Raw genomic sequence first — 22973 nt, forward strand, 5'->3', positions numbered from 1 at the left:
GATGTCAAAATCATCTTCCCAAAACTCTTGGATTCACCTCTGGACATTACTTCAATCAATTGTTCGAAGTAATGTCCAGTCTAGTCCCCATAGACTGCCAGGAGTTTTTGATGGATAGATGTAGCCAACTGATTCACCCAATTTAAACAGGAACTCCATCACACACCACTGCTGGAAATGGTTGTCACTTTGTCCATCCATATTTTCAGATCTAAAAACACCAGAAAAATATTAGGTGTATAAATGGTTAATTGGGAGTAAAGTAAAAAAAACATTTTGAAATATGGCAATGGAACGTGCTAGGGCTATAAATACATCTGGAAATGCTGCTAATTGCAGCATCTGGAGACTAGGCACCTGCAAGGTGATCTGATTGAGGTGTACAAGGCTTTGAATGGTTTGAGCTGGCTCAATGCTAACGGTATACTTCCGCTTGCTCAGATTAAGAACCTGAGGGAGAATTTAAATTGAGGAAAGACAGTACAGTTGTAGAATAGATGTGCAGAAGTTTGCCTTTAGCCAGCGGGTAGTTGATTGCTGGAACAGGCTTCCACCTTTTTTGTTGTGGAAGTTGATAGCTTAAATAAATTTAAGGCTGAACTAGACAAACATTTGGAGTGACCAGATGGGTGAAATGAGAAGGTGTTTTTTTTTTTTTTTTTTGCTGATGCTCTATAAGCTTGCTTTCTTGAATCATATGCCTCAACTAATGCTAATTTTCCCATGCATGGATTTAGGATCAAAGCTTGCTTTTATTCCTTTGTCCTTTTACTAGGTTTATTTCATTTCAATACTATTCTACTTACATCTCACCTAGATGCAGTCATTCCTGAAGGAAAAAAATCTCAGGTAAGACAATTTCTGCCTTAAAATATAATATCTCTAAAATTTAAAAATTCCAAAAATACTTCTTAATAGCCTATTCTATCCTATTTGGTTAAAATTCACAAGATCAATTTTAAATTCAAAATGAGAACACGGATCCTCTACAAGAAAAAATCGCAATAAATTAGCATTTGTCTGATTTTTATGAAAATTAGCGGGTCTTGACTACACAAGTTGTCTGCCCAACATCTTCCTTATTTGGGTAAGGGAAATATAAATCGAAAAACTGTATGCTTCAATAGTAGACACTAGCTTGGCTTGTCCATGACAAGAAGCCAGCTAGAGAGTGTGTAACAATTGGAAGCACTGCCATAAAATGTAAAGCCAGCCTGCTTCAATTGGATGCAAGATGCTGCTAATTTTAAATTCTTGTGTTTCAGCATGTGCATAATGATTATCTGGAATAGGCTGAACTAGATCCTGCATTTTTTTTTTTTTTTGTGTAACTAACAGAGATTTATGGAATTTTCAGTGGAGTAATCAAAGAAAACACAAAAGGTATTGGGAGTTTCAGCTCTGTGGACTGACTGTAAATAAAGTAAATGAAGAGCATGGAATATTTGCTTTATTACTTCAGAGCTAGGTGCACAGGGTCTCAAAGACCCTGTGCACCTACCTCTGAATTAATGAAACATTATGCTGCGAAGTGAGTGCATAGCCTTCTTTTAACTGCAAATTAGAAATAAATTTTTTATTAGTTTTAAAAATTTTCTATCCTAAATTTATCCCTATTCTTCTAAAGTAACTGGATATAGTGCCTTCATTAAGATAAGTGAGAGAAATTAAGAAATGAGGGAGAAATGGGCAAATCTTTGCAACATTGGTAGCAATACATAGAAACTGTCAGGAGCCAACCCCTTCATTAAATTCAGGAACCTGGATCCTTATTTTGATACAAAGTTCAGCCTTTTTTTAATGTTACTTTTGTTTGATATTAAAATGATATGTGGAATCCCATACCATTTTCATATAGAATTTGGCTTTTGTAGTTATTTTTACTTAATATTGAAATGTATCATTTTGTAAGCATTTCAGAAATGTTCTGAACGCTACTAAGCGAATTACACCCAAATTCATGGCAAGGGCATAAGTTTTCATTATGAAACCCTCAATTTATTGATTTATCATAACTATGCATAAAACTTGATCTTTTTCTCACAAACAACCCTTCTAAGTACACAATCTAAGTGAGTGGTCCTTTAGGCACCTCAGATCACAACTTGGTGATTGCCTCTTCTCCAATGGAGCCTTTATCTCATGTCTATTCCTAACCTCGTGTTGTTTGGAATTACAAGAATGCAAAATGGGATGACCTGTGAGATTTCTTTTCTTCTTTTCCTCGGTTGGATTACTGTTTCAAAACTTCTCCCAACTCACAAATTTAGATAATTTCTACATCTCATTTTTAATGAACGATTAAAAAGTTCATATGAACTTTTTTCAACTTGTGAAAAAATGAGATGTAGTAATTATCTTATTTTGTTGTTCTGTGGATTTCATCACACTAGGGCAGCTAAAGCCAAAATGTCTCTCGATTTTGTAAACCACTGGGGTTTTTGTTCTTTAGTTCTAAATATTTATTTTTTGTCTTGAACATTGACTGATCCATTCAATAACTTATATATTACTTATACATTTTCATAAATTCATTTATGTGCATTGCTATCATAGACATTGTGTTACTTTGATGAAGATAAATAAAAATTATCTTGGATCAGATTTAGAGAAATAGCAGTTGGAGAACATTAATTTACTATTATTGATATTGATTCCCATCTTTTTTAACCGATATTACCTAAAGTTTGAGATCTTCAGTTCAGTAAAACTGATGTATATTTATTTAACATTTAATTAGTTCTCCAGTCATAAATGAAATAAAAATTTCTTTCCAAAGATAACTTGCTGTTTTTTTATAGTTATAACTCACCTCTTTGAAATTTTTATTTCATTTATAATTGTTGTTTGGATAACTACAAGCCTGCAGGCTGTAGTCTGCTAATTTGTTAACTGTCCAATCTGATTTTCTAACTTTGTTAAAATTGGGGCCACTCTTTCAATTATAGCAAGTTCATAATATATTTTCAGCCGGCAATGAATTCTACATCTGGAGATACTGCCCTCTCTTTATTTTTATCCTCTGCATCTTTTTCTATAGGTGAGTGCTAATTTTGTACAGTAGCATGACAAAGAAGTTTTTATATAAATATTGTGTAGATGAATAAATAGGAATTAACAGTTACATCTAAATAAGATCACTGAAATGCTACATTTTAGAGTAAATTTGGCAAACCTTCTAGTGAATTGGAACTTTTGTGTGAATTTTATGGAATGCCCAGTAATATATAATTTTAAATTATATACAGTTAAATACATTGCACAGTTTTTTTGCATGAATTCTTAAAAGAATTTTGTCATCAAATTTTTGAAATACATTTCTTACTAAAGGGCCTGATGTAGCTTTGAAATTTAGATAAGAAAAAACTTTTGCTACTTTTTTCCAGTGAATTAAATACTTTGATTATTGATTAAACATATATCTCATCTCCTGTTTGAGTAGCAGTTGGTTATATGGAAAATCACTGTAACGTCTGGCAGAAATTATTTCGGTGGTATGTTATTTGTAATTTATTAATAAAAATATCTAATCCTTAACAGCAATTTTCCAAAGTAATTTTATTGTAACATATGATGAACACAGTAGTGCTGGTATGCTCATTACAGATATGCCAACCAGGTATGATTTTTTTGCTCCCCTTCTATTTCTTTTGGTTTGCAATAAACTCCTGAAATTTCTTTCTTCAGTTTTAATTCATTCTTCTCATTTCTTTAGAAATTACTTCTGGAGCATTACTTAAAACAAACAATTAAAAATGTTGAGCATTATTCTCAGCTAAAGGAGGCAAATATTGTGGTGTAGAATAAAATAGCCTGAAAATACAGGGTACAGCTATTCCTTGCTAAAAATAATTTTGCTGTTTTCCCAGTTTAATTTTTGTTTCCCACTTTTGCTATTTGTGAATTGAGTTTAGCTTATTTGTGGGGAATGGAGCAAGTTGGATCATTTGTTAATAAATTATTTAATATATATTTAATGATGTTTAGTAAATTATGAACTACTTCAATAACTATTACTATTCAATATTATTACTTTATATCAAATATTTAATTACCTTTTTGATGTGCTATACTTGCTGAAAACAAAAAAATGTGTAAAATTACTTTTAATATACTAATATAAAATTGCTGTATAAAAATTGATATGGTAATAATATTGACTTAATGAAATTAATAATTGTTCAATAATAACTGTTGCATACCAAATGTAATTTATATTAAAAAGTAAGAGATTACCTCAATTTTTTTCGTGGAATGCTTCCAGTTAATTCTCTCTCATATGTGACGAATAAAATAAGATGAAAAAAATGAATTAATGAATTCCCTCACTCATAGAGATACGACCAAATCTGATGTGCAACGGAATCGAAAGCTGAGAGCCCCAACCCGACCTCGAAACACATCAAAGCACCGCAGCAAGACCATGAGTGCGAGAAGACATTGTGTCATAATAATTAGTTAAAACTGGTTCCGATAATAAATAATTAAAATCACTAATTAAAAACACTTAATTAGTGTTTAATTAAAAGTTTAATTTTAAATAGTTTTTAATAGTGATTTTAATTTATTATCGGAACCAGTTTTAACTAATTATTATGACACAATGTCTTCTCATGGTCTTGCTGCGGTGCTTTGATGTGTTTCGGGGTCGGGTTGTGGGGCTCTCGGCTTTTGATTTGGTTGTGCATTGGATTTGGTCGTATCTCTATGAGTGAGAGAATTCATTAATTCATTTTTTCACTTTTTTCATCTTATTTTATTCGTCACATATGAGAGAGAATTGACTGGAAGCATTCCACGAAAAAAATTGAGGTACAGGTAGGTCCCGTTTTATGATGGTCCATTTTACGACTTTTCACATTAACGACTGTTTCAAAATATTACCTGAAAAAATTGAAAATAACAAAAAAAAAAAAAAAAAATCACAACTTAGTAACACATTGTAGCAACACCTGCAAGTCCAAACACACGCTAGGTGTTTCTTTTGTTTTTTGTGGTGCATTGTGGGTGGAATGATAGCTATGCCAAGAGTTATTATTATTAATAGCCATATGGTGCAAGGAAGCCCAAGGCTTATGCTGCACCAGGGGGGAAAAAAAAAAAAATTCCCAAGTTACCCTGAGAGAGAGTCAAAAGTAGAAGGGAATTACCAAGAAAGAGAAGAATGATGATATCCAGCTCAGGACCCTGGGTGTGCCAAGCCCATACTCACCAGATGTGAGCCCCCGGGGTTCTTTGTTTACATTCAGTGTTGAGTTTAACACCTTCTACTGTATCGACGATTATGAACAATGTTGATAAAATAAAGCGCGCGCGCGCACACACACACACACACACACAACAAGTGTGTCATCCTCCAGAACAACTTATTCATGCAGTGAGACAATGGAAAAAATGCAGAAATCGTCAGTGTTGTGGGTTGATGATATGAACCAAAATAACATTCCTGTTACACAGGTGGTAATTCTGGACAAGGCAAAGTCATTATTTGACAAAATATGTGAGGAGTCTGGTAGCACTGAAACATTTATGGCCAGCAAAGGGTGGTTTCATCAGTTTAAAAACTGTTGTAAAATTCACAATGTGAAAGTATCTGGTGAGGCTGCTAGTGCTGATGTTGCAGTGGTGGAAGAGTATCCTTCCGAATTTAAATGCTTAATAGACAAAGGCAACTACCACCCTGATTTAGTTTTTAATGTAGACGAAACGGGTAGTGGAGTCATCACTTGAGTAAATACGTACTCAAGTGATGACTCTACAGGACCAAAGTAAAATTTTATTTTATTAATTATTTTATATATAAGTATAAATAAAACATGTGCATTAAATGTTTAAAATATTTAATTATTTATAAAGAACAGAAATATTAGTGCATACTTGGAAAAATTTTGGGAATTTTGGAACCTATCTCATTCAATTACATTATAATTTGGTCTTGTTTTACGACATTTCATTTTACGACCCTGTTTTGCTGGAACCTAACCATGTTGTAAAACGGGTCCTACCTGTAATCTCTTACTTTTTAATATATTAAAAAATCGTGGAAGTTATTGACCTCTGTAGCTCTGAATTTTTTACTAATACCAAATGTAAAGAAAACAGTAATGATTATCTTTTAAATATGCAAATATTCCACAAAATGTAAGTGTTTCAAAGGTGTTGAAGTCTTCTGCAAGGCAATGGTTAGGACACATCTTGAGTACTGCATACAGATCTGGAAGCCTCATTTTAAGAAGGATGTGGATCTGTTTGTAACAAAGAGACATTCATACCAAGTAAGACTTCAATTCTGCAAATTACGGTATCTGGAAACAAGGTACCTGCAAGGAGATCTGATTGAGGTGTTTAAGGCTTTGAATGGATTGAGTAAGTTAAATGTTGATGGCATCCTTACTCTTGTTCAGTTGAACAAACGTCCAACTGGCATTGCGGAAGTGGGTAGATGAATAAATTTAACAGAGAACTAGACAAATTATTAGAGGGGACAGACAGGTAATATGGGAGTTTTTTTTTTTTTTTTTTTTTTTGCTGCTGCTGTATAACTTGCTCCTGTGCATCATTTGCCACAGTTATTACTTAAATAGATGTTTTATAAATTTACTTGCTATGTCTTGGAAAATCACATTGCTTGGTGCAAAGTGATTGTGCAGTTCAATTTAAAATATTTCAATAGTAAGTTTTGGTGGAATTAAAAAAAAAAAAAAAAAAAAAAATAGGAGCTTGTACCCTATTTTGGAGATGAGGCATAAGCTCAGCGCAATCACATCATCAATCTGGTTCTACCTGTGATACATAACTTCTTTCCATTACTTACATGCAGATTAACTGAGACATGGTGCCATTCTTCCTAAGATTATCAGTGGAGAATTTCATTATGGTGAGTATGTGTTTAGGAGAGAGAGGTAGAGAGCAGCAAAACGTTGAGGTATACTTCTTATAAAAAGTAGATTGAAAGGAGTCAAAGTGTTACCAGAATGTAATCAAGCCCACATGGGTAGAATCAGTGTGGTATGAGTATTATTAGGAAGAATGATGCATGGAAGAATGCTTATATAGTATCAACCATAAAAAATAATCAAATAAAATTACTCATATCATTTGCCCATCCCTTCCAGTAATTTGTCAATTCTTCCTTAAATTTATTTAAACTACAACGTCTGTAACACCAGATGGAACTTTTGTAACAACCAATATTGCATCTTGCGACCATCCTTTCCAGTTTAAATTTATGTCCCCTTAATGTGTGCAGTCTGAAAAAGAGTAAAGATGCTATCAGTATTTAGTTTACTCAACCCATTTATAAGCCTTAAACACACACACACACACACACACACACACACACACACACACACACACACACACACACACACAGTTCTCCTTGCAGATACCTAGTTTCCATTCACAGATGAGCCAAAACATTATGACCAGCGAGTTATTATGCAAATTGAAGCAACTACAGGTGAACTACATTGCGTGCGTGGGTCGGGACACAGTATGTAAAACACCTGATACTGAGCTCTGTTAATCAGTGTTACACTTGTTCTTCAGATGGGAAAGGCAGCAGACTTAAGCAAGTTTGACAAAGGCCAAATTGTAATGGCCAGATGAATGGGTCAGAGCATATCTGAAATGGCACAGCTGGTGGGGGGTGCTCACAGTCAGCCGTGGTTAGTACCTACTGAAAGTGGTCTGAGGAGGGAAAACCCACGAACTGCTGGTTTTCATGGGTTTCCAGTCACGGTCATTAATGCTCACCTTGAGCATTAATGACCGTGGCTCATTAATGCTCAAGGTGAGCAAAGGCTCTCCCGGATGGTACATGGCAACAGAAGGGCGACTGTGGTGCAACTCGCCAGTAATTGGAATGCTGGTGATGGGAGTAATGTGTCACAACACACACAGTACTTCGAACCCTGCTGAAAATGAGGTTGCTCTGAGTGCTCATGCTAACCATGGTTCACCAGCAACAGTGCCTACAATGGGCATGCGAGCATCGAAACTGGACCTTGAGTGATTGGAAGAAGGTCGTCTAGTCCGATGAATCATGTTTCCTGTTGCACCATGTGGACAGCCAGGTATGTGTGCATCGTTTACCTGGGGAGTGATAGTGCCTGGATGCACCATGCGATGAAAACAAGTCAGTGGCGGTGGTGTCATGCTTTGGGTGATGTTCTGCTGGGATACCCTGGGTCCAGTCATCCATGTGCCGGGCACTCTGACGTCTACCACCTACCTAAACATCATTGCTGACCAGGTACACCCTTTCGTGGCAATGTTCTTCCCCTCTAGCAGTGTCATCTTTCAGCAGGATAATGCACTCGCCATGCCACACCACCCGGATCGTTCGCGACTGGTTTGCAGAACATGAGGAAGACTTCCAGGTATTGCCCTGGCCTCCAAATTCCCCAGACATCAATCCCATCGTGCATCTGTGGTTCGTGTTGGAACAGCAACTGTGATCTGTGGCATCTCAACCACTGACCTTACAGGAGTTAAAGGATCTGCTGGTTACGTGTTGGTACCAGATACCACAAGACGCATTTAGAAATCTTGTAGTGTCCGTGCCTCGCTGGGTAGGAGCTGTTTTGGCTGCACGTTGAGGAACAACTTCATATTAGGTAAGTGGTCATAATGTTTTGGCTCATCAGTGTATATTGCAATGTATACAGATTAAGTCTTTCTGGGTAAGAGTACCCTTTTTTTTCCCCTGACAGTTCTCTGCAACATTTCTATTCCAACAGATCTACATCCTTCCTTGAAATGAGGCTTCCAAATCTGTGTGCCGTACTCATGATGCAGCATAATCATTGCCCTTATACAACAATGTCAACACGAGGGAATTGTCAATTCTCCCAATGGGATTGAGGAGAATTGACAATTCTGATATTGCTAAATTTGTATAAAGTTGATATTTATAATAAGCTAACATAAGGGTAGTCAATATGCTGATTTAATATTTGGTATTATTAATGTTGTTAATTGAAAAGTATAAAATCAAATGAAACTTACCTGAAAAATATGGTAATCCTGTTGGTAAAGCTAGAAACTGTTGAAAATTTCTCACACACACACACCAAGCATACCAGGTTTTTGTTAGGGGAGAGGTGTAACTATTGTGAGATTTCATTTATTTCACGATACTAATGAGAGCAGTTAGTCATGTGACATGAATGTAATAATGATGCTTTATGTATTATTATGGGGAGGGGGAGAGAGTGAGAGAGAAAATATGGTTGGTTGGTTGGTTGATTTTGTTTTTAATCGTGTATTGGCAGCTTAAGCCATGTCAAGAAAGTAAATATAATGTACTAAGATAAATGTAAAGTACCCAAGTACTTTGCATTTACTTTCTGTTTTATCAGAATATAAAAGTATAAATTTAAATCTGTGTGTATAAATTAATGGATCATTGAAAGTTAAAAATGTCAGACATATGTCTCTGTCATCTAAAATCTGGCCGCTCGTAAACAGTTCAGCCAGAAGTGGTAAAACAAAATCCGTGCACCTGTAAACACAGGACATTCAATAAAAACTTGATGAATGGTTAAAATAGTTTCTGACTTCTTACATATGAGTGGGTCATCTGCCTTCAGCAAAAAGGAGCTGTGACCTATGCAGAGCCAAGTAAGCACATCCTCTCTTTGGACTCCACGTAGACTGGACTGTCATTGCTTAATTACAGGTTTAATTTAGTGTAGTTTATTTGTGTCCTGTCCATGGCAAGAATCTTGCTATTGGGAATATAATTCGGTGCTTATTATTTGCCTGTAGTCTGTATATATGAAACCAACAGGCAGTGGTTATCCAGAATGGCTGATTTGGCAGCTGTATCAGCCAATTCATTTCCCAATGTGGCTTGGGATCCAGCAGATGCAGATGCAAAATTCTGATTCTGTGAGAGAGAGAAGCATCTGCCAAAGCCAGAACAGGACAGGACTGGATGAATTATACCTTGCTGATAATAAAGCTTGTAACATACTTAATGAATCAGTATATATCATATATCTTTTTGGCTATCTTTAATGTGATCAAGGGCTACTTCCATTGCATGCAACCATGCTATATATATGCATGTTTTTTGTGGAACCTTGTTGGATACTATTTGTGGGGAGGACAGTAGCTGATTCCCACATGTGATTCTGATTTCGAGTCATCTGTCTAGCAACCATCCTTCAATTTGAATTTGTCTCCTCATATGCAGTGTGTAGCACACGCTTCTTGATTAGACCGGGGTTCAAGCCTGTCACCACCAAATACGGAGGATGCGGAAAGGTCAGGGAATGACCACCGCATATCCCGGAGCAATATGGCCTTAGTTGCTAATACTCCTAAAAACCCAACAACACAACTCTCCTCATATGTGTTGTCTGAGCAAGAGTAAGGATGCCATCAACGTTTAACATACTCAATCCATTCAAAGCCTTAAATACCTCAATCAGATCTCCTTGCAGGTACCTTGTTTCCAGATAAAAACAAAATCAGCTAGACTGGTGGCAAGTCAGAATGCTGTGCTCACTGTGATGCAAAGAGTTGTTGGTAGACAGATGGTGTCATGATAGCCTTCTCCTACATTGAGAGTAAAGTCACAGTATAGAAGTTGAGCATGCCAGGTGAAAGGAAGTTGCCTTGGTGATTGGGCAGTGTTGTCTAATCATAATGTTTAGTTCACTTAACAGTCCTTGGATTTGAATAACAAAGGATTGGTTTGACAGTCCATTGGGTGTTATACAGATTTTCCTATTGTGGTTCAAAACCGAAGTCCATTTTGGGTTGTTGGGCAGGGATTTCAATTTAAAAGTATAGTATTGTATAAGTACAACTCCTTGTCAGAGAGACAGAGCTAGTTAATTTTCTTCAACATAAAGGCTTTGGAAAGGGGATATGCACGATTTTTCAATGGCAGTCTGGATCTAACTACTGAAGTATACTATTTCTAGCAGAAGCATATACCTGAGAACCATAATCTAGTTTAGAATGGACAAGAGTCAGTACAGACGAAGAAAGTTACAGCAATTTGCACCTACAAAGTTGATGAAAGGAATTGCAGAATATTAAAACTCTTTAGCACACCTCATTCTTAGCTGAAGAATACAATATAGGAAAGTCAGATTGTTAAAAATTATTCCTGAGAATTTATCTTCTGCCGCCACCAGGATGATGTTTTGCTGAAGCCTTAATTCTGGGTCAGAATGAAGATTCTATCTGTTCCAGAAGTGTACAGAAATGGTGGTCTTTGATGATGAAAATCTGATCCCATTAGCCAATGTCTGCAAGGATGGTCAATGGTATTTTGCAGTTGCCTTTTAATGACCCTCATATAGCACGAGTGACAAAATATAGTAAAATCACCTATGTGGAGGGGGACATTGGAGTTGGTTGTTCTATGATAGTTTATTTTGATTGCAAAAAGCGCAATATTGAATACAGATTCTTGTGGAACTCCCTCTTGTTGGCAAAACACTCAAGAGATTATGTATCCTACTTGAACTTGAAATGGGCAACTAAGTAGGAAGTTTTTAATAAGAACAGGAAGGTGACCCCTAAGAGCAAAGTTGCGGAGGCCTTGTAATATGCCAAATTGGCATGCTTATCGTACACTTTTTTGATATCAAAGAAAACTGACACCAGATGCTCATATTTCATAAAAACATCACAATTGTATGTATCGAGTCTGATTAAGAGATAAAAAAAATGGACCTGTTTCTTCAGAAGCTGCAGAGTGTCCTGGAAAGTAAACTATGATTTATTTAATATGCTAGGAGCATAGTAAGTATTTATGAGGAATTTGAAGTACTGATCAATTCATCAAATGCACACATTGTTGGGGATATTAGAGACATGGTGTCACTCCCTTTGTGAGTTTGTCATAGGCAAAGGGAAGGGCTTTTCCTTTTGTAAAGGTGACTACAGTGGTTTTAAATTCTATGCAGTGGGACCAACTGATGATGAGGATTTACCAACAGCATATTCTAAATGGGAAACATTCAGAGGAGTAATCACAGAAGCTACTAGGCTTTTTATACCAGCTAAGAGAAAATGTTCAAGGTATTCAAAATGTTCAAATGACCCTAAATGGATGTTAGATGAACTGATGAGACTTGATAGTTGAGAAGAAAAATACATGAGATGCATATAAATTATCAGGTGATACAGAAGCCTGTATCACCTGACACTGGTGTGCAATCACATCACAAAAGAGGTAATGCAAGCTAAGACAGATTGAGAAGTCTCTGGCATAGAAAAGCAGCAAAGACTTCTTTTGATATGTAAACAGTAAAAGGAAAGGGTTGAATCACATTGATCCACTAGATATGACTGTATTAACTGTTGATGATCCTGCTCAGGTTGCAGACAAACTGAATGGATATTTTACATCTACATTCACACATGAGGAATTTTTAGAGAAGGAGATGCCAGATTCTGGCAGGAAACTGAATGGTTCTGTGATAACTTGAGAGGAAAGTTGAAGAGAAATTGTTGAAGCTAAACATGAAAAAGGCAACTGAGGTGGATGGGATCATTCCAGTTATATTAAAGGAGGCAGCAAAAGAAGTAAGCAAACCTTTATCTGTGATTATGAGAGTATCCCTGGATTTGGGATAGGTTCCTGTGGACTGGAGATGTATCCCCAACTCACAAAGGAGAATCAAAGGGAGACATGAGTAATTACAGACCTATTAGCTTGACTTCTGTTACAGGACTTATTTAATTATTTTCCCTAGGAAAATAATTAAATAGTTGAAATATGATTGTAAAAATTACATATTTGTTTCCAACAAGTATCTAATTTTTATAAACATACTTCTCCAACTGTAATACAAATAATACAGCATTAGTAGTGGCAAATGATGCCAGGAATCTTATACAGTGTTAGCAAAAAAAAAACCCAACAACAATACCCCAATAACAATCCTATAAACCTCATCTGTTGTTTCTTCCCTCTAATAATTTGTCCAACCATTCTTTAAATTTATCCAAACTAAACACTTTCCCTGCCTCCCAGCACTAGATAAAAAGTTTGTGGGAGTAATTAGTTTGGATAAATTATTAGAGGGGGATGGACAGATGAGCTGGCTTTTTTTAGTTGATGCTCTTTAAGCATGATTCCTTGCATAATTTGTAACTATTAATATTGTATTACTTGCATTGGACTTGGAGAAGTATGTCTGTTAAAAATGAGAAGTATCATAGCTGTTAGAAAACTTTATATATATATATATACAGGGTCATCGAAAAAGGTGTCTGATTTTCCTTTTAATTATCTTTGGAAATATTCGATCGATTGCTGTGATCATAGCAGCAAACAGTGTCGTAACTCACTAAGTTTTTTATTTGACACCTCAACAATGCAGCATTAGTAGTGGCAAATGATGCCAGGAATCTGGCATCATTTGACACCTCAATGACACCGCAGAATGACTCCTACATGCATCGCTTCAGTCAGTGTCAGTAAGATGGCCACGAAGAAGTCACTCAGTCAGTGTCCTTGGCCACCAAGAAAACCTGACACCATTAGACTTTTTCTTGTGCGGCTACCTAAAGAACATCGTCTACGCAGAAAAGATTTGCTATCTGCACCATTTGAGCGAGAGGATCACAGCTGTAATAGCAACCATTATGCCACTGGAAATGATTGAGCACATATGGACAGAGATCGAATACCACTTGAATGTTTGCCGAGCAATGAACTGTGCTCATATTGAAATATACTAAGGTATGAAGTAAAACTTGAGATATTCCTGTAGATATTAACAAATAAATCAGTTGATTGATGTATTTACGTTGTTATTTTATCATGAAATTACGGACACCTTTTTCAATGACTCTATATATATATATATATAAAATTTAAATATGTAGTCGTAAAAAAAAAAAAAAAAAAAAAGTATCAGGGTGCCCAAGGGTGGAAAAGGGGATAAAAAAAAATTTAAGGAAGAATTTAATTAAATTAAGAAAGTTAATACAAATATTAGCACATAATTAAATATAAATCAGTATGTAATTAATAAAACAGTAATTTGTCAGTTGTAATTAAAATAAATGATATTGTAATTTTAATTATAATTAACTAAATTTGAAGGATTTAAAACCAAAAAATGATTTGAAAACCACTGAAAGAATGTGTGCTCCATCATACTACACCTAACAGTTGGCTAACATATACAGTGTGTTTCTTTATTCCTTTGACTTGAATAACTTGCCTAGCTATATTCCCAAAGATTTGTGAATAATATGATTTTTACACTAATTGTACGCTTCTGATAAATTAATCCTTATATTAAAGCCCTTCCAAAACTGCATGCGAGCTGTTGCTTCCTTCTTTCTCTTCAGTAGAGCAGAAACTCCTATCTGGTCTTCTATCATGGAACAAACTTCTATCTGGTGTTGTGCAGAATTTGTTTGAACAAATTTAAGGAAGGATTAGATTTTTTTGCTGATGTTGTATAAACCTGCTTCCTTGCATAATTTGCCACTAGTAACACTAAGGTTTGCTCTTTAGTCCTTTGCTTCTCAACACTTTTATTAACCCATCAGTAGTTGCTGAAAATACTAAAATCCTTAAGCACACAAAAATTTGAAAAATAAGCAAAAAATAATTCAAAATTGTTAATTTTTTTTGATGCCACCTGTATTTGCAATCTTTTTTAAATACAACTGTGAAAAAAGCACGTTATATTTAAAAAATATATACAGTCGAACTTCCCTATAACGAATTCGATAAATCCGGCGAAAAAAATTCGTTATAGAGAAATTTCGTTATACAGAGAATATCTTTTTTATTAGAAATTGTTATCTAATTAGAAAATGAAAACGAATCTACATTTATTTTTAATGTATTTTATTTAAAAAACATACTTATTTAAATTACGTTTACACAATTTTCGCCGGTAAATATCGCAAATTAAAACAATCTGTAATTTTCGTTTGCACAGTACAATTAAAAAAATTGTCTGATTCTCAAAGAAAACCTCACATTTGTTCAGAGCAATTATCAGGAACATTTTCACAAAACTGTAGACCCATACGAACCGTTTTAAAAGCGTTAATCATTTCTTCGCGTGTTGGCCTTTTTACGGGTTGTTCTGATGCGTCTCTTCAGCGTCATCGTTAATTTCTTCGTGATCATGGTCGCGTCTAACACTGTTCAGCAGTATTTCATCTTCATTTGGATGTTCTGCTGTGATCTACATAAACATAACTATCCATTGTTATTTCATTTTCGATGTTTCCAGACGATTCTAATAATATCCAAAAGTTTTTCAGTTGTGAAAGGGGCTGGTTTTTTTTTTTTTTTTTTGGTTTTTTTTAGGAGCATTAGCAACTAAGGCCATATATTGCTCCGGGATATATGCGGTGGTCATTCCCTGACCTTTCCGCATCCTCCGTATTTGGTGGTGACGGGCTCGAACCCCGGTCTAATCAAGAAGCGTGTGAAAGGGGCAGTTCATCTTGTTCGTCCAGTCGTTGTTCGACTTCTGTATTCAATGCAAATCCCGCTTTCGAAAAACAATTTTGAATAGTGTATTCAGTGACATCGTTTGTCCAAACTTTTATCAGTTCAGAGATGCAATCTCTAAGGTAACCTCCAAGTTTCTATTTTCTGAGAACGCATTGGCAATCTTCATTATTATTCTCTTTCGATAATGAAATTTAAAATTTTTAATAATGCCTTGGTCCATTGGCTGGAGTTTTGACGTTACGTTTGGTGGTAAAAACAACTTCGCACTTTTAAGATTGGCAGGATGTGCCGGACAGTTGTCAGTTACCAACACGATTTTCCTTTTTTCTTGTTATACGCTTGTCTAGTTTTAATATCCATTCTTCAAAAATATCACTTGTCATCCATGCTTTTTTATTAAAGGTGTAGTCAACTTCCAAAGATTTTGTGCCTCTAAAACATCTTGGGTTTTTTGATATTCCGACGACCAAAAGTCTTAATTTTTCACTTCCTGTCATATTTGCTCCAACTACACAGTGATTCTTTCTTTGCTTTGTTTTCCGCCAAAACATTTATCATCCTTAAAAGCAAGTGTTCTATTCGGTAAACATTTAAAGAATAAACCCATTTCGTCAGCATTAGAAACATCCTTACGCTCATATTCTTCCAAAATCTTCTGGTATTGTTCCTCCAACTGTTGCAGTCTTCTTCGCTTACATTAACACTTTCTCCACAAATAACCTTTTCCACAATTCTGTGGCGCTTCTTAAATTTATCTAGCCACCCAGTGCTCGTATTAAATTCTTTATGTTCAAGGGCCTGTGCAAATTTCAGAGCTTGTTGCTTAATTATTAGGCTCGATATTGGGATATTCTTTTCACGTATCATTTGCACCCATTTTAGAACAGCTTTATCAATATCAACATATTCGTATATACACAACTTAATTCGCTTCTTGTCTGCTCCTCCTTCAATTGCATTTAAAATTGATTCTCGATTTTTTTAAATTCGTAGATAAACTGCTTGCAGATATGCCATATTTCTCCGCAACATCTTTTTTCTTAAAACCCTGGTCAATATCATAATCTTTGCTTTATCATTAATACTTAAACACTTTCTCTTCGACATTGTTTTCGCAATTGTAAAAATTACTGGACTGCAGCTTTTGCCGATACATACACCGCAAACTTCGCTGCGCTGGCCATACAGTGAATTGTTAGTATAGGTACCGCCTACTCAATGAAGTTTGCTTGCCAATTCAACGGTATCACTCCCTTTGAAGAAATATACGACTTTGCGAATTTCTTTTATTCCGCCTTCATTCATATATACACGAAAGAAAATTTATGATTAACGTATGCTGTATGTTACTTTTCAGGAAAAAAAAAAAAAAATCATGAAAACCATCTACTGGGGGTTCGGTTAGACGAGAACGGACATATCATATAATGATTGCCACGAAGGTCACGTGGTACAGTTGAGGTGAGAAGCGAATGTCACTCAGTAGGCGTTACTAAAAACCGACTATGGTAGCATTCTATGTATTGCCGCCGCAGCATGCTAAAGGTTTACCTCAGTGAATTTCGCTTTCCCCTGAGCCAACATCAATTTACAAATCTACGCTATTTATTGTAAAGTTTACGACCACTTTTAAGAAAACCCATTTGGTTTAATAACTGTAACAAAAATGAAACAAAGACCCTCCTACGGGCGTCAATGGCCGCAAGTGGTCACTAAAAGGATGATTATTTAATTCCAGATGCTAATGCGAAATTTCGGAAGGAAGGAGGCAGTATATTTGAGCGGCTGTTTAGCAGTAAATGCTTGAAAATCTTCAAAAATGCTTTTACTAATTTTTTTTAAAAATTCGTTATAGAGAGACTAACACTTCGTTATATGGGGTTAATTTTACATGTAATTTCGTTTCAAGGTGCAATGTTTCGCGAAAAAATTCGTAATATAGAGAAATTCGTTAAATAGAAGTTCGTAATAGAGAAGTTCCACTGTATTTTGAAAATTAAAACTCCTTTTAGACATGTTAGCAAACAAATGCAAATTTAAAAACTGACCCTTCAACCTATGCTTCAAATTGAGGAGAGTGTGTGTGTGAGAAACAAGAGTGCAAAGTGCATGAAATGTGAAGCATGTGTAAACATTCTAGATGATGCATCAATGTCACAGAGCCACAGAACATTACTGATTGGAGAAGAGCATATGGCAGTAAAGCCATCTTGCTACAATGACTCTTCACAGAACACAAGGTATGACAATTAAGTTCTCAGACTGGTGCAATTAAAAGATCACGAAGTGAAGGAACTCAAAAATGGTTTTATTTTTATTCAAAGTAATTACCACTTGATTGAATCACTTATATTTTTTTTTTTTTTTTTTTTTTTTTAATGTAAACCACAAACACGAGAGGTGTTAGAACCTATAGTACTTAGTACCGTGCTTGGGTTGGAGGTTGAGAAGATGAAAGAAGATATTTGTTGACATTGGTCTTGAACTTCTGTAGATTGTAATTTTCAGGAAATACGTATGAAGGAAGGTTGTTCCAGAAAACGGAAGTTGAATGAATAAATGAGGAAGATGAAAAGTTGGTTCTGTGGGTTTGAAGTTGGACAGTAAATGGATGTTGGCTGGTGGCGGCATGTGTTCTGACTGTTTTGAAAGAGAGAGCAGGAATTATAGAAGCTAATTCAGAAGAACAGTGCCCATGGAAGAATCTGTAGAAGAGGCATGCAGCAGAAACAGTGCGTCTATGAAACAGGGAGTGCAGAGACTCTGTTAGAGATGAGTCATTAATTAACCTAACTGCCCTCTTCTGAATGGAATCAAGAAGCCTGAGAGAGGTTTTGGGGGCACCACCCCAGATGTGGGAACAATATTCTATGGCAGGGCGGATTTGTGATTTTTACAGAGTGAGCAGCTGTTTGGAAGAAAAGTAACGCCGAGAGCGAAAGAGAAAACCAAGTTTTTTAGATGCAGAAGAAGCAATATTTGTAATGTGCTTGTGCCAAGAGAGATTAGAAGTCAGGGTAATCTCCAAAAGAGATATATCATTTTGCCTAGAAATCGGAGTGTCACTAAAGATAAGCATAGGAGCAGAAGAATCCTTTTTGCGAGATATAAGACAAGACTGAGTTTTAGAAGGGTTGAAATCAACTAAGTTGTCTTTGCCCCACTGGAGAATTACCTGAAGATCGGCATTTAAGGAATTGGTAGCAGATTTTCGAGAAGTTGAAGCTGATTAAGCAGGACAAGGTTTCTCAAAATGGAAAGTGGAATGCAATGAGAGCTATCATCGGCAAAACTATGGATAGGATTTCCAGTCAATGGAAGAAGGTGATTAATATACAAGAGGAAAAGAGTGGGGGAAAGAACTGAACCTTGGGGGACGCCAGCATTAGTGGAGAAGTTAGAAGACAGAGAGCCATCTACCATCACCGTCGGTGAGCGATCAGAGAGAAAATTGGATAACCAATTAGAAAAAAAAAATAGTTGGCAAACCATAAGATGTATTCTTGTTTAGAAGACCTTTATGCCAAACATGTTCGAAAGCCCTTGAGATGTCAAGAGCAACTACTTGTGTTTCACCGAACATTTCCATTGAATTAGTCCATAAATGGGTAACATAAGCCAGAATATCACCAGTGGATCGACACTGACGGAATCCATACTGGCAGTCGCTGATCAGACGGAAGGTTTCTAGGTAGTTTAAAATTTGGCGGTTAATTGATTTCTCCATTACTTTAGAAAGAGTAGAAGTAATTGCAATGGGACGATAATTGGATGGGAGGGATTTGTCACCCTTTTTAGGAACTGGCTGGATATGAGCAAATTTCCAAGCAGAAGGAAAAACACTTTTGGAATAAGAAAGTGAAAAAGGGCGGCAAAGAATAGGAGTAAGTTCAGGAGCACAGGTTTTGAGAACAAGTGGAGAAATACCATCGGGACCTGGAGCTTTCTTAGCATCAAGATTCGTCAAAATCCTTCTGACATCCTTTTGATGGAAGACCACAGGAGGCATTGAATGGAGCGTGTTGGGAATAGTGGGAGGTGTTTTACCAAGATCGTTAATGCATGAGTTGAAAGAAAAATGGGAGGCTAGCAGGTCAGCTTTATCCTTGGCTGAAGTGACAACAGAACCATCTGGTTTGGACAGAGGTGGGAGCAGAGAGGGCAAAAATTTGTGGACAATAGCTTTGGCAAGAGACCAGAATGCTCGGCTACCATTAGGGCAAGAAGCAAGTTTTCTACTCTTAGCCTATTCAAACTCTAGTTTGGACTGGTTAATAACTGCTTTACAATTGTTGCGAGCTTTGGTGTAGGCAGAAAATGAAACTGAAGAATTAGAAACAAGCCAATTACGATATGCAACATTCTTCTCTTGAACAGCCTTAGCACATTTATTGGAAAACCAAGGTTTAGATAAAGGACGAGATTTTAAAGTGGAGTGTGGGATAAAGGATTCCATTCCTGGAAGAATAATTTCACTGACACGATCTGAGCAAACGTTGACATCAGAACTTTTGAAACATTAATCCGACCAAGGAAAAGAAGAAAAGAAGTCTCGCAGGTCATCTCATTTTGCATCCTTGTAATGCCAAACAATACGAGGTTGGGAATAGCCGTGAGATAAAGGAGAAGAGACAATCACCGAGTTGTGATTGGAGAAGAGACAATCACCAGGTTGTGATCTGAAGTGCCTAAAGGACCTCTCACTTTGATCGTGTACTTAGAAGGGTTGTTTGTGAAAAAAAGATCAAGCGTATTGGCTGTATGATTAGGATTGTCTGGTATTCTTGTAGGTAAATGAGCAATCTGTGCAAGATCATTAGTAATTGCAAAAGCCTCAGCATTTTGACCAGTTGGGTCGGTGTGACTAGAAAACGGAAGTCAGCTGGAGTTGTGAACATTAAAATCACCAAGGAAAATTACCTCACTGTCAGGAAAGTTGGATTGAAGAAAGTCAAGTTGCAAAGAGAGGAAGTCATAGAGCTCCAAGTGATTAGTGGAGTTGGGAGAATGGTAGAGACAACAGATGAATTTGACACAATGAGGTAGAGAGATTTTAAGCCAGAGAAGATTCCAAATTGCCAAGTCTCTGACAGGGAATATCAGAACGGACATATGCACAAGTACCACCTTTGAGGCGAAAAGAATCATACAGCGAATAATTTGGGTTTTTGAGATGAGCAGTAGTTGAATCAACTGATAACTGAGATTCTGTCAGAAAAAGTACATGGGGTTTGGCAGACTGCAAGTGGAAATGGACATCGTTGAGATTAGAATTGAGACCACGTATATTTGTGAAATGAATTAGGAAATGCTTTGGAGGTTTAGATCTTTTCGCAGATAAGCTTGCTCTATTAGTTTGACAATTCATGGTGTATTCAGTAGTAAGAAAAAGTGGGTGGGACATGCTGTATGAAGTAATGAAATTTTTGGATATGGCGTACACGTGGTAAGAATATACCCAGATCCTTGACATAACATGGCCTCGGCAATGCTCCCTGCATACACACTACTCGGCCTCCCTCCAGTCACTATCTGGCAGAGTAGAGGTAGCAAGATTATACACTAGCTGATGTGGAAGCTTCCTAGAGAATTACCAATAGGTTCGGTCCTGTGTACTAACTAGCAGCCAGCCTGCGAACACCGTTTTAGAGCTTTACCCTCGAAATGTAAGGAATATTGGATCTCACCACGATGTTCATCATAACCTCAAAAGTATCAATCATACTGCATAATGGAAGAGATGGGGGAAGGGTTGACCGGAACTTAGTTCTAGAGACTAAACATGGGTTCCACCACTTCAAGCCTCCAATAAGCAAAGTGGTGGTATTGCACCGGTTGATGAGAGTCATCTACCACCTAGTACTGCCTGGTAACATAGAGGGGTGGCATTCCTCCATGTTGTTTGGGCGCCACACCTCGACCCCTGCTTACGTTGGTTCACACCTGGGTGGTCACCCACCATGTGCAATGAGGTTATACCCAGGATTACTAACAGTCCCACCATTGTGAAGGTGCAAGCAGAGGATTTGGCTGTCACAGACCATCCGGACTTCGCCGAAATTGGGTCCACTTGACTTGAGTGTTACCCGACTATCAGTTCCATCAGCGTTTTAGACTACCAGGTAGCAAGTACAGCTTGTCTGGCATATCTGAGAGAATGTCTGTGACAACCTCAAGGACCATTCTAATTAATTAGTTGCTAATGCTCCTAAAAACCAAATAACAAACAAACAACATCTTGTGCAGTAAGAACCAGTTGCCTTTCCCTTGAAATTGTGGCCTCACCTAGGAAATATACTTCAATAATCTTTGAAGCACCTGTACATTGAATGCAGCATTGACTCCCTCCCCTTCAGGTATAAATTCCTTGCGAGTCACATCTTGTTGAAAATCATGCTCAGCATTGTCTTGACCCTGGACTTCTGTAAATGAAACGTTTTGGGCCTTAGTGATGATTTTGAAGTCCATTGCATGCTGTGATGCTTCATCTCTGGATTGTACTGAAACACCCAACACTCCACTCCAGTGACAATACAGTCAAGGAAATTAGGATTGTCTTGACAAGTCTGGATGAAATCCTTGCACGATGACATTCTTTGTTGCTCCTGCTCATCCATGATGCTGTGCAGCACAAATTTTGCACAGACCTTCCTTTTCACTAAATCTTCATGCATAATTTGACTAATTATCTATTTATTTATATCTAACTTATCAGCGTTTCTGAGAGTCAAACAATCTGTTGCCACAAGTTCCTGAACTTTTGCAACTCTGTCCTCATTTTGAGAGGTTAATGGATGCCCACTTTTAGATCATCACAAACACCCTCATTTCCCCCTTTAACTTAACATTAAAATATTAAAACAGTTTTTAATATTTCATATGTTTCTGTTGCAGACTTTCCCGGTTTAAAGAAAATTTGATATTTGTTCGTTGCGGCATTGCAAAATCACAACATGGAATGTTACTGCTACTGACGAAACTGGTTATTACTTGCAGTGTGTTAGAATAGCCTATTGGACAGTATGTACTACCATCTGTTGGAAGAAGTTTGAACTACAACATACCACTTTCATTTATTTTCAAGCTCATCAAACATGACTGCAACAGCATTAGTCCGAGAACTTTATTGCCACACCTTTTACATCAGTCAACATATGCATATAATTAGTTTTACTTAATCACAAGTTTTTCCTAACTGTGCAACAAAGAACAAACTTTTCTGGAATTTTCAGCAGAAAATTCAAAGAAAAAACATTTTCAACAACAGGTATTAGGAGTTCCAGCTGTGTTAATGATTTTCCTTCTGTACTCAACATCTTAGATGGTCAGGTTGCATCTCCATTCAAGATGGCCTCAAAATTATTTCAACTGTCAAAGGTATAACCAATTCTCAGCAGTTTTAGTGTACTTTTAATAAATTCTCCCTGTGGTTATCACTGAATGGTCTGAAAAGTAATTTCTCTCTCTTTTTGCAGATCCTCTCAACTAATAAATTAAGAATACACAATTATGT

At 36.6% G+C, this 22973-nt stretch overlaps 1 protein-coding gene across 1 annotated transcript in view; it reads left to right on the top strand.

The window, feature by feature from the left end:
• The window catches only part of LOC150080754 (uncharacterized), a 161395-nt gene that overhangs the window by 94657 nt on the left and 43765 nt on the right, over positions 1 to 22973 (top strand). The window contains exon 4 of the mRNA XM_090380807.1: positions 2971 to 3040. Within this exon, the coding sequence (XP_090236933.1) occupies positions 2971 to 3040 (70 nt within the window). The remainder of the gene's footprint in view (positions 1 to 2970; positions 3041 to 22973) is intronic.

Source organism: Mastigoproctus giganteus, chromosome 9, assembly GCF_048544385.1.
Source record: "Mastigoproctus giganteus isolate SK-2022 chromosome 9, ASM4854438v1, whole genome shotgun sequence".
Taxonomy (NCBI): Eukaryota; Metazoa; Arthropoda; class Arachnida; order Uropygi; family Thelyphonidae; genus Mastigoproctus; species Mastigoproctus giganteus.